This window comes from Solea solea, chromosome 19 (assembly GCF_958295425.1).
Source record: "Solea solea chromosome 19, fSolSol10.1, whole genome shotgun sequence".
NCBI classification, from domain to species: domain Eukaryota; kingdom Metazoa; phylum Chordata; class Actinopteri; order Pleuronectiformes; family Soleidae; genus Solea; species Solea solea.
Genome location: NC_081152.1, coordinates 14163620 through 14176685, shown reverse-complemented (window position 1 = coordinate 14176685; position 13066 = coordinate 14163620). Strand labels below are relative to the sequence as shown.

The following is a 13066-nucleotide window of genomic DNA, read 5'->3' as shown; positions in this document are numbered from 1 at the left end:
AACTGCGAGTATTTTGAATTTTTATTGTAAAGGATACTGAAATGGTGACACAAGAGTACACACAGATACAGGATCTCTTTAACAAATCGTGAAGGAGGAGAAATCAATGATGATGACAAAGAGATGAAGTAATAAACAGATGTGAACACTCTTAAATCCTACATTTTTCCACAGACCCCCCACAGAACCCCCTCCCCCATATCACCCCCTTCTCCTCCTTTCCTCGGCTCAGCACAAGCGTCCAATATCGTTCTTGGTGCAGCCCTGGCTGCAGCACATCCCTGCCACTCCCAGAGAAAAGTTCCTCTTCTTCTTGCTGTGCGTGGTCCAGCCGTCTGCCAGTGGACGTCCGTCCTGCTCAGGGAAAAACGACGGCGCCTGAGACTTCTCCAGCAGGGACGGGTCACTCTGCTGCTGCTGCTGCTGCGGCTGCTGCTGCTGAGCGTCTCCCACGGCCCCGTAAAGAGCCAGGAGGTCAGACAGAGACTGAGAGGCGGAGATGTGAGCGGGAGAGCGGTGTTCCGTGAGCTCCGTGCCACTCTGCCAGGTGTGCTGACTGTCCTCTGCTGGAACGTCGCTGAGAGAACTCCACAGGAAAGAGTCTGGAAGAAAGGAAACGTGACAGAGATAAAGATTCACCTCATGGATGTAAATATAAAGCTGAGTGTAAATCATATTTTACAGTTAAATGTGCGTTGCTCCTGACCTTTTGAGATACAGAAGACCACAAAATGTTGTGTTCTTTGTTTCTTAGCCAGCTGATTCTTTCAAAACGCTTTCTGAGGAACCAATTTCCTTCACTACAGCAGAAAATATTTGAACTTAAGGCCAAGCTGGAGATTTTACTGTAAGTCTTGAATTATGTGTTATTTAGTTATTTTAAGTGTTTTAGTGTCTGTATATTTAGTTGTATCTGTTAATTCCAAACACACACATAAGGAGCTGTAATAATGTCAACCCACCTGAGTCCCTCTCCGTGGACCGCCTCCACCGGGAGCCTCCGCAGGTGAAAATGACCGCTCTGATGAACTCTCTCCCGCAGAGCTTCACCCCATAGTCCCTGGGCACCATCAGTCTGCTCATGACATCAGCCCTCACGCAGCTGCACATGCCGCCGACGCACACCACGGCCACGGCGAGAGTCAATCTCCAGAGCATTCTCACAGACAGGTGGGGGACCAGGTTCCACCTCAGATCACCAGACGTTTCCTCGCCGCTCAGGTCACAGAAGGTGCTTCAGGTGTTTTGGCTTGTGTTGTGTGGCAGAGCAGACTTTGGTGTTCCTCCTTCTTGCTCTCTCTTGGTCAGTGGACGCAGCCTTTTATAGTCTTAGTCACAAGTTTAATCATCAACCTTTTCCTTTCAACCTCCCCCCAACCTTTCCGTCTCTCTCTCGCTCTCACTCTCTCTCACACACACACACACACACACACACACACACACACACACACACACACACACACACAGAAACACAGACGTCATCTGGATTAATGACAATGACGTACTTGAAGTTATTCACATTTGTTGTAGTAATATTAGAATAACACTAACTCAGTAACCATTTCATTGCTAAAAAAAAATACAGGGTTCTGCATTTTGGACCAAAGTAGAAAATTCTGAATTTTTTCTAACAAATATTATTTTCAACAAATCAATAATTAACCGAACGCGAAATTAACCGGTGGCTATTTTTGGATCATCGATCAATCAGTTCAAGGGGTTTAAAACAAATTCTATAATTTATTCAGTTGTTTGTGGACAATTAAGACATCTGAAGATGTCGTTTTGAGACATAGGAAACATCGGATAAGAGAAAATTGATCGTAATAGACGGATTAACTGCTAATAAGAACATGATCAATATTTGGAACCCTTCTTTTGATTTAATGGGAATCCTTCCTGTCTTGACAAATGTCAGCTCTGTTGAAGGTCTTCATAATTAAAGCTTGGTTAAATACCATTTTTGAGAAGAGAGCATTTTCATCATTTATTCATCATTTGTTCACTTTGGTTGTCTGCTCTGTTCCCAGGCAGAAATGCTGTGACAAGTTACCCAGACGTGCGCGCTGGAAACATTAAAGCAACACTATGTAACCACAAGCCACAAGTTATTATTTCTGTCGGGCTTTGTGTCCCAAGAAACTGAGATTTTTAGGTGAAGAGGAAAAAGATGTTTGAATATTCGTCGTGATCTCCAGCTTTCTGAACCTGAAGCACTATCACTTTATGACTTGATTTTTGTCCCCATAATGTGACCGTCTAAACAGATTTAGTCCCCACAACATAAGGAATACCACAATTTCATAGAGAATTCTTGTCATTTTAAACCTTCGCTCGCTGAATGTTGAAGTTAAACACTGTTTTTAAATGAAATCCAGGTTTGTTTGATTTTGATTTGTTTGTTTAATACACAGTCAACAAAGTCACACACTGAAATTTAGTGCAAGTTATTTGTAACGTGAACATTCTGCATACCGCTGGCCTCTAGTGGTCTCAAATTACTTCACACAATATAATCCTTCGCCTGAAATATCGTTTCAATTAACCAGACAGTGAAAGTAATTCATGTATTAAACATATATAATTGGGGACCGAGTATAAATGTTGCACAAAACCATCGTGTCACAAAATGGTTTTTGTCATCTTTAAAGAAGCACTTCCAGAAATAAAACGTCTGACGAAAATGAAGCATAAAGAGGAAGAATATGGTGAACAAACATCATCACAGTCTCAGTGAATTATGTGGAATTCCTTGAGCAAACAGTAACTGATGTAAATGTTCATACTTTAATATTTATTATTGAGACACGTTAGATGTAACTGTCGTAGTGTGTTTTTTATAAAACATGGACTCGAGTGATTTTGAGTCCATTTTCAACACCTGTACATGCCGGGGACCAATGTGCCGTCTGAAAATAAACACTGGGTCCCCTGATATTCATTCCAACTACTGACTCGTCACTTCTTCAAGAAGGAGGTGAGGCTGTTTAGCGCGCCGGGCTTTCTCTATGCTAACGAAGGTCGGAGTCCCAAGAGGCAAGTCCAAAAGGTGGTGTTCAGTCGCCATGATACTCTCCGCCTCGCCTGGAGGTGTGATGGAAGAACAAATACAAATACGTTGCGTCAGGTTGGGACAAATAGAGGTCTGTGAAACCAATTTTTTTATTTGTTAATGCCGAAAGTCATGAACTGGAAGTGATGGGTTAGAGTGTTGCCGACTCCTCAGTAAGGAAGGTCGCTATTGCATGTCCCAAAGAGACAAAAAGTGAGCTTTGAACTACATTCCCTTTTTTTCTGTCCACTCTTGTTTTTGTAATGTCACAATTCCAACCCTCCTCCTTTAAAAATGACCCATTTATTAAGAAAATGTTATATTTGCGGAGTGGTGAACATCTCCTGCACTGACTGCAGCTGTGTGAGGAGTGCTTGAGGACAGGCGACGGACCCATGGCAGCACCCGCTGCACGTTGAGATGTAAAACGGTACATGCGTTCACGCCAGGGTCTCCAAAGACGCCAGAAAAATCACTAGATTTGTCGCATCTTTGAAAAAGAGTGATTAAAGGGGTCTGAATACTCACTCAGTGTTGGCGACACTGTGAGAAAAAACATGAATGCAAACATATCTCTGGCTAGCCACTGTAAGCCATTGTTAGCAAGTGATATTTTGTACACACAACACAGCACAACATGTCGGCGTTTGTGAGGTTACTCCGAATTTCCCAGTTGGAAATGCCAACCTGAGGGGGTGTTCCAGTTAAAACTCCTGCGTAGGCACTCGGAAATTCCAACTACAACTGGAACACACCATTGGTACGTGCGTCTAAAGTATGCATCCGAGGGAGCAGATTAGTGTTTATGAGCGTCATTAGCATTGAGCTGAAGGAGATCACACGGCTCTGGAATGCTGAGTTTTAATGGCGGTAAATTAGTAGTTCGCTGAACCAAACTCTGTTTTGAGACACAGAGGCTGCCCTCGACTATCACACATCTCTCTTTTACTGCCTTCATGAAGCTTATTAGACATGTGCGGTGTGAAAACTACAATCAAATGAGTGGGAATCACAGCGAGCCTCTCGCAAACCTTAAACAAGGCTTTCAAACCAGTCAAACTATGAATGAACAGGTTCCTGCCTCTTAGAGAACAGAGACCACACACACACACACACACAGACGTTTAAATATTTTACATACGGGTGGCTGACACCTTTGTGCGTGTGTAAAACTGCAGCACAATTACATTTTGTTTCATTTCATTGAGTGTAACTATGAATGTTTCATCGAGTTTTATTTTAAATAACGTGGATGGGATATTTGCTAAATAATGTGGACAATTCAGAACAAAAACAAGTGTTATTTGAACTGTATGAGAAACTACTATTATGGTCGTGTGTGACTGCGTTGCCGTAGATCTTACCTCTCATGCGATGAATAAGCGTTCCATAAGCGCTGTCTATCTGGTAGGCAAGTATGAAGCTGAGAGGATAGATGGGCGCCAACAGGGAGGGGTTCTTTCTTTTAACGGCGCTGCAGAAAAAGCACAGTGAGTGAGTCAGACTCATGATTACTGAGCTGTGGCCGTTTAATAAGACAGTATACAGTGAGGATCACACTTGTTTTTGCAGTTTTTCCATCATGATACGGTTCAGTTTGGTACAGTACGGAGCGACGGCATCAGGACACGACACCAGGACATCCACTAGCACTTTGTTTGTGGCTATTTGTCTCAACAAGACTTCAAACTTTGTGTGAGAATAGACTGCATGGCCTCGACTTCCATAGGATATTTGTTCCAGTTGCAAGGGAGTGACATTTTTTTAGTCACCCATACTGTATTATTTTACTCTGGTACCACAAGGGATGGGTATCAAAGAATGGGGCCAAATATTTTGGTACCATTCCTAATGAAAATGCAAAAAAAAATACATATCGTAGAAACACAGCTTTAGTGTATCATTGCGGCTTTTTAATTGTGGGAGGGAATCTTCTCTTAAAAATCATATGAGCTGTTAACACAACTCACCCTGCAACGAGTCCCACTGTGGTCACTGCAAAGAACGTGCCAAAGTATTTGAGAAACTCTCTGGACCAGGCAATCTGCATGGCCATCTGTCGGTCCCTCATCTGGCTCTGCATCATGATCTGACGCTCCAACTACACACAGACACACACACACACACAAAGAGAAACAGAACAGGTTACAAACCTGGAAGAGCTTTAAAAGCAATGGCAGGACACCGTCTCATGCCTTCTTGTAAAAATACATATTTAATGAGCAGATAAAACTTAGACAAATTATGTCAAATGTAATTTGCATTTCTGACACATGTACAAACAATTAAGAAACTATACAATCCACTCTTAAAGCTTAAATATTCAACATGAAAGCCAGGTGTTTCCGTAGGGAAAAAGTGTCCGATACAACCACATCACACTAACATGTTAATATCTGTCATTTGTGAAGATGACATCACAAACACACAAATCTAAACACAAAATCTACACTTTTTGAAACAGAACTATGAAAGGTTGTTACATCAGAGACAGGGTCAGTCAGTTTCAGTGAGATGAGGCTTTTGTCTGCTCTTTCCTGGTACATGTGCACAAATACACACGCTTCATGCATAACAATTGACCGAGTGACATTCTCGCTCTAAAAGGGCCTTTATTCACTTCATAAAAAGTGAATATGTCAAAGATGAGCCTTTGTTTCCAACTCAACAGTGAAGTGACGCTACCTCGTCGAGGTTGCAAAAAAAAAAGAACAAAGAAAAGAGACCACATCATTCAAATGAGTCACTGACATAAATTATAATGTGTGAAGTGAAACAGCGGTTTGATTTCTGACGTCCTGCACGTGTTCATGATCATTTCTGTGCGATGTTACTTAGCACTTGAGCTAAATTAAGTGAATTAAAAAATAATGCAAATGTCTGACGGAAATAACATTGCTATACATTCAGATCATCATGTAACACAACACAACACAACACAACACAACAGCTGCAAGTAAATAAGTGCACAGTAAAAACTATACATGTACAGGGTGTTATGAGAGAAAAGACTGACTTTCATGTCCAACAGATAAAATTACTTTTCATTTATCAGTTATTTTGGTACTATTCCTAATGGAAATGCAAATTCATACATACCATACTGAACACACTTAGAAGGGCTGGGTGAGGTGATGTTGCTAAATTTTACATACCATACCTTTAATCTGAGCGTTACAGTGGAATAATAAGAACTCAAGCAGCGGGTGATCACTAATACGAGATCTGAACTGACAAACCTTTTTATTATAGCCTCTGTGTCGATTTCAGTTTCAGGCATTTTTTTTAGGGGACAGAGTATTTATTTACTGCTTTTTAATATTTAACATTTACTACTACTTTAATATATCAGCAAATATGCTTAAAAAAAACAACAACAGGTGTATCATGTTAAGTTTTCTCCCCTTATCAAACTCAGGGAACAATGTTACACTGTGTCCAGCAGCGGAAAGAAAAGCTGAAATGCAAATACTTGATGTGAGTGATTACGCTCTAATTGTGCTATATGGATTGGCAAACCAAGTTTCTGCCACTTATATACACTTACCATTAGTCCATCAGTGGGTTAAATTAACAAAATAAAATGCATTAATGAAATACCCTTAGTGGTACTTAAACATGCCATCACTCGGACTCCTGCTGTAAAGGACGCAACATTGTGAGAACATTAAGTGCTTGGTTGACGGCTACTTATAAAAGTCAGTTACAGTTGAGGGGGGGAAGCATTTAAATTTAGAAGAAGAAAGAAAAGAGAGTTTGAAAGTAATTGGGCTGAGCCGTCACAAGCAGGTAAAAATCACAGTAATGAAACACAATCATTCCTAACAACATGCTCTTGGACTGATTATGGAGAGTATTATTAGCATGTGTGAACAATAGAGACTCAGTTTAATTAAAACATGAAGTATAATATCCCAAAATGATATGCATGTATGTACTGTATATTATTTCTACAGCAAATATAGTTGCTATGCACTCTATATGTCCAAAATTAAAACCAGTAACCTGCTTTTTACATTACATGTCATTTAGCAGACGCTTTTATCCAAAGCGACCTACAATGGAATTGAGTACAATCAGCCAGGGGTGGAGTCGAACATGCAACTTTTTTCCTTGGAATTTGTCAGACTTCCATTTGTACTAAGAAAGTAGAATTTATGTTTAAGTTAGCCTTAAATGTAAACAACTTAAAAACCACATATTGGCATGTAAACGTGGAAGACACAGGTGTGAATTTATTTGTGTGCACATGTGAACATTTTGCTGGAAACCACTGCTGTAAGCTGACTACAACTACTCAGCTCTCCAGGAAGATGGAAATCCAGTTTTAGAGAACTGGAAATGACAGGAATGACCCCTGGAATCAACAGTCTTTGGCCGTTCCTCAATATCCATACTTGTGCGTACTTGTCCGTACTTGCATACTCCCCTACTTGTGAAAACGTCATCAGCCTCAGTCCAAGTTCTGTTCCAATTCTCAAGTCTGTGAACAGCGAGTACGGTTCTCAAACCTGGTCATTAAGATTTGTATTATTATATTTATATTTATTAGATTATATTGTATTAAGATATGACGTATAGCTCCGCCTCTGCGGACACTCGGCGCTCACAGTGCCCGGCGCAGAGCAGCGTTACCTCGGCCTGTCCTGACGAAATGATCCGCTGGCTCAGACGTCGCTGTCATTAGATCCTTGGTGTGATCGATAGATTTGTTGTTGACGTGTTATTTTGTTTTTAATGTAAACGTTTTGACATGACAGTTTGAAAGTTTGTATATTATTAATGTTTTATTTATTTTAACTTTGAATTTTCGATTCATATTAAAGTCGCAGTCATTGTATCTGTATTTAAATATAATATGTACATATACATACACACACTACAATGCTGTAATATATCTATTTCCACATTGTACTGTATATTTTGATAAAAAATAAATTAATAAATGAAGTTTTAACAGTAAAAAAAAAAAAAAACCTGCAAAAAACCCCAGATCAGCTGCATTACATTATAATCATTTATCATTATAGTATCATTATCACCACTTGCTGTATGTCTAGTCTTGTTTAGAACAGTTTTTCACAAAATAAATGGCCAAGAAAAATCATTGTTGTTATTATATTGTTGCAGAAAGCTCTCACAATGGAGAAAAAAGCTCAAGAAAAGCACCACACTGAAAGCCACTCATGTTCAGTGAGTCTAAAAACACGCAAACCTCTTATTAACAATCAAGACCGGCTATTAAATATAAATTGAACAAAAAAACATTATCAACGTCATTTCAGAGTCCCAATTGAAACCCAGGGCATGCGTCACACATGCGGACACATATCCAGTGATTTTTTTCGAATAGTGTTATATAGAGATGGATGGATCTGTGATTCCTGGACAATACCCAGTGACTTTGACTTCAGGGGTCTGCGAGGCAAGAATCAATTAGGCCTGACTGATGTGAATTGAAAATACAGACAAGCACTCATCTTTGACAACTTAATGCAAGGGGAGGCAACAGTGTCGCTTCCTACATATTCTGAAATTGCGTGGGTCCATCGCAAATTAAATTTGCTGATGTCACATTACAATTTAAATGTTCAATGTGAAAAGAACTCATCATTTGACCCAAATTACACTTTAATATTGTCATCTATGTATGTTATACCCTGCAAAAGGTCTGAATGCATAAAATGTATTCATCAACGTTAAAATAAATAATCTAATTCTATTTTGAGCAGACAGGACAATAATTGTAAAATGACAAATGTCTCATCAGTTTGCACTCAAAAGTGACCAAGTCTGTGAACGCCAAATATAGAATTGTCTTTACTAAGTTAGGATGACAAAACAATGAGGACCCAGTACAGCAATGTTTAAACATGTGGCTAATATTCACCTGTGAGTCACTGTTGTGATCCAAACGAGGGAGCTCTGAAATTCAATTGTCAACCCTTTGCCGTTACTAGATATTAGTCATCATCTACCACATTTACAGCTGTGAGGGCATCAGAAAATTAAGGGCCTCGCAACACAACCAACCTCCTGGGTGTTAGTCGGATAATGTCATTGGTGTTATGACAGTCACATCCCACCTGCTGCTCAGTGGCTCACAGGCATGAATAAATCACAACAAATTGGCCCCAAAATGCGAGAATAAAAAACACAGACATTTATTTAAAAGAGGAGAAAATAAAAATAATGAGAGCAATAAAACATGTGGCCTCAATATGGAATTGATACAATTCCCTACACTGGTTCAGTGCGAGTTCAGAATAGAACAAAAGATGGAAAGCCCAGTTATAAAGTTGGACAAGGCACATCGATCTGATAGGGTTAACTGGTAAAACTGCTATTTTCCCAACATTTAATGTGTGCTACATCTTGGTGATGTCTTTATATTTTATATTATTCATCATATCTGGTTGTATATTAACCTCTGATTGCAATGATGTGGGTGGGATGCCATTTCTATAGGGTTCATTTTTGTATGTTTTTCCCATGTTGATACGTCATTAAAAATAATCATTTAAAGTAGCTGAAATGGTCTTAGAAAGCTGTATCAAATTAAACTGAAACATCTTAGATTTTCTCTTTTTTGAATAATTTGTTTGTTTATATAATTTGTAATATTCAGATATTCGACAGTCCATTGAATATTCTAACAACAATTTAGATTGAACTGTCAGGCTGAACATCCTTACAGTAAGCAAAGGCCATCGTAGATCCCTGACGTGGTTGAGAAAGGGAAGAGCGAGAGAAGGAATCCTCCATTAGCTGCTGTCTTGCCATTACATTACATTACATTACATTACATTACATTACATTACATTACATTACATGTCATTTAGCAGATGCTTTTATCCAAAGCGACTTACAAGGGAATTGAGTACAACCTGCCAGGGGTGGAGTTGAATTTGCGACCATTAAGTCTTTTGCACACAGGGTCTTAAATATGACAAACTATCTACACACTAGACCTTTACGATGTACACACTTAAATGACACAATCTGAAAGATGTTTTAAACCGTGACTCACCTGCAGTCGTGAGTTGTGGAGCATGAACTCTTGCTGCTTCTTTAGGTTTGCATCCATGGTTTTGGACATTTGAAACCCCATGGTGACCCTGAAGATACAGCGACTTCAAATGATCCTGCAGTCACAACATGAGACAATATACAACATAGGTCATACTATTTTATTTTATTTTACCGGTCTTTTCATTTCTTTTTCTTAAGAGTCCCTGACTCTTTCCTATGGGTCCCGGACCCTGACATCTTTTTGTTTTCTCAGCCCTGAGGGATTAGTTTAAACCTTGTCCTTCCAAAGACACTAATTTTAGGTCCCTGCCCTAAATCTAAGAGAGTCCTGCTCTCCCAAGTTCCTGACTTGCTTTACTTATTTACAATGAGCTAGGATCGATCCATTTCTGTACCGGTTTTTCCACTTCAGTAGAAGAATACCATGACTTACAGTTTCTTTCGAAATCTGGCACCGCATATTCAAGTTACTGTTGTTACTTTTTTTTTCTACCGAATTGCTTTGCTCAATTTTCACTTCAGTAGAAGAATACCATGACTTACAGTTTCTTTCGAAATCTGGCACCGCATATTCAACTTACTGTTGTTACTTTTTAGCTGAATTTTCTTAAAATGTATTTATTTGGAAATGGTTCTTTCTTACCCTTGTGATGATTTGAGTCCCTGACTCAATGTTTGTCTGGCTGATCCGTCTCCCTTCCTTGGTTGGCCCCGTCACTGTCCCACTCTTCACGGGACCTGGCCTCCCTGACCAAAACGGAGCTTTATAGCCCTGTGGTGGAGGACTTTTAGGAGGATTTCTTTTTTCTTACCTCCGCCTTGCAAGGTCTTCAGGTCCGTTGATGTGAAGAGAGCAACAGATATTGGGGTCCCACGTTGGGCGCCAAGTTGTCAAAAGAATTGAGATCCATAGGAAGGAGATCGGAGTCAGCTCAGTGTCCAAACAAGGGTTTAATGTTGTACAAGAGGAGCATTCACAAAGCAACACACAGGCCAGTTACAAAGTGAAGACTCCCTGTCTTGGAGGAAACACAAGGTATTTATCTGTCTCAATGGGTCCGCTATCACCCTGCCATGAGGTGCAGACCCCCGCCTCAGTGGGTCTGTTCTCACCTTGCCCTAAGTCGCAGACCCATTGTCTCTATTCACAAGTCACCTCAAACAGTAACATTAACAATACAAAGGGTCAATGGTCACAGGTCACATCAAACGGTTGCATTGAACATTTGTCTTCATGTATTACATGAGGTACATAATTCCCATAACAGGTATCAGTCTCAAAACTTCGCCTGAACTTGTGCTTAATTTCATTCATTTCAATCACTCACTCGTTCATTCAAATTCTACCGCAGCAGTTTTACACTCAAATGACCTGGGGGCCACATGAGCTTGGAGTCTGGTCAGGAGTGAAAAGCAAACAATTGTTCAGTAGGGATGGGGGATATTAGCTAAAATTATATCACAATATTCCATCATGATATAACAATAACATTTGCGATATTTTACACAATTTCAAAATATTACACATATTCATGAAGCAAAATTTACCTATAAATATCAAAAACAAACTTTATAAAATTATAGTGGATGGCCACATGGAATCGATTGAAGGTCCACATGTGGTCCACATGTGGTCCGCGAGGCGCGAGTTTGAGTCCTCTGGTCTACCGGGGTCATTTAAGGCTAACATAGGGCAAAAGAAGGGGTAATACAGCCTGGACAGGTCGCCAGTCCGTCACAGAGACAAACAACCACACACTCTCACATTGACACCTACAGTAAATTTAGAGAGTCCACTTAAGTAATCTGTATTTTTTTGACGTGTTAGGGAGGAAAACCCACGCGAATTCCCCGACAGAAAGGACCTCGGTTGAACAAGGAATCTAACAGGCGACCTTCAAGCTGCGAGGCAGCAGAGCTAACCATGCTTAATTCTAATACATCTGCTAGTTTAATGATTACATGTTGAGACTGGGTTTTGTTGTTAGGAGTTAGCAAACGTTAAATGACTCATCACTTTGACCGTTTCACGGTACTTTTGGCTAATTCGTTTGACAGCTCCTATAACGTTTAACCTGAAGCGTCGCTTTTAACTGTGGCTGGCAGCTTGCCTGACTAAAAACAAAAGCTTTTCATACGTATGATATTTCGAAGCTGGTGGGCTAAATAGTTTGATGATTGCGGGGATTCCGCGTGTGACGCCAACGTCTCAATAACAACGAGTCGACGACTTTTCCACCAACACCACCTACCCTCACGTGTCCCCCGCTGCCGGAAGCTCAAACAGGAAATGGGCACACTTTATATCCGGTTGACTTTCAAAATAATCCAAAAAAGAAAATCCCATGGTAGTTCATTAAATAAAGAACACGGTTTTCAAAAACTTGGTTAAAAGTAACATTTGAAGTACTATAGTTCACTGTTCATTTTAAACTCATTAAAACAAACGATACATTGGTCATTGATCATTGGAGTAATAATAATTCGAATAATAATAAAAAAACATAATTTCAACAGGGTTAAATTTACAATAAAGATTCGAAGGAGGGCATTCAATTACAGACAGGTAAGATTTGGAGTGAGAAATGCACCATTTATTAAGTGATACGTCACAGACTGGACTGGGTGTATTTAGCTGAGAAGTGTCTCCCTCTGCTGGTTATTATGAGTACGGCAAATGTTTATGTGAATATACAAGGGTATATGATTTATTTATTGACTTGTATAACATTTTTATATCATGCTAAATTTAATCTCTGTTTAATAATCAACCCTCCGGTTTTATCCCCACAACAAACACAAATGCACATTTTCTGTAAATGAATTTAAAATATATATATATATATATATATATATATATTTTCATGTTTGAGCAAAATGATGATTCATGTTGACTTCAGATGTTCGATGTTTGGGAAGTGCACTAATCTCGGTTTATCTGCTAATCTAAATGAATGTAATGGGCAGAGCTGAATTGTGTAT

At 39.6% G+C, this 13066-nt stretch overlaps 2 protein-coding genes across 8 annotated transcripts; both read right to left on the bottom strand.

Moving 5' to 3' along the window:
• Positions 1–210: 210 nt before the first annotated feature.
• On the bottom strand, positions 211–2621 carry rln1 (relaxin 1). The gene is made up of 2 exons (XM_058617779.1): positions 963–2621; positions 211–602 (listed from the first exon to the last, which is right to left on the bottom strand). The coding sequence occupies exons 1-2, from the start codon at positions 1156–1158 to the stop codon at positions 229–231; spliced, it is 570 nt and encodes a 189-aa protein (XP_058473762.1). The 5' UTR covers positions 1159–2621; the 3' UTR covers positions 211–228.
• A 152-nt stretch (positions 2622–2773) lies between these two features.
• plgrkt (plasminogen receptor, C-terminal lysine transmembrane protein) lies at positions 2774–12360 on the bottom strand. 7 transcript variants are annotated; one of them, XM_058617786.1, is made up of 6 exons: positions 10897–11555; positions 10728–10831; positions 10083–10170; positions 5023–5153; positions 4417–4526; positions 2774–3084 (listed from the first exon to the last, which is right to left on the bottom strand). In XM_058617786.1, the coding sequence occupies exons 3-6, from the start codon at positions 10161–10163 to the stop codon at positions 2948–2950; spliced, it is 459 nt and encodes a 152-aa protein (XP_058473769.1). In that variant the 5' UTR covers positions 10164–10170; positions 10728–10831; positions 10897–11555; the 3' UTR covers positions 2774–2947. The 7 variants fall into 7 exon arrangements, with proteins under 7 accessions (XP_058473769.1, XP_058473765.1, XP_058473767.1 ...); XM_058617782.1 differs by having other exon boundaries at positions 10083–10197; positions 10897–11543; XM_058617784.1 differs by lacking the exons at positions 10728–10831; positions 10897–11555 and adding an exon at positions 12337–12360 and having other exon boundaries at positions 10083–10197.
• Between the last annotated feature and the right edge of the window lie 706 nt (positions 12361–13066).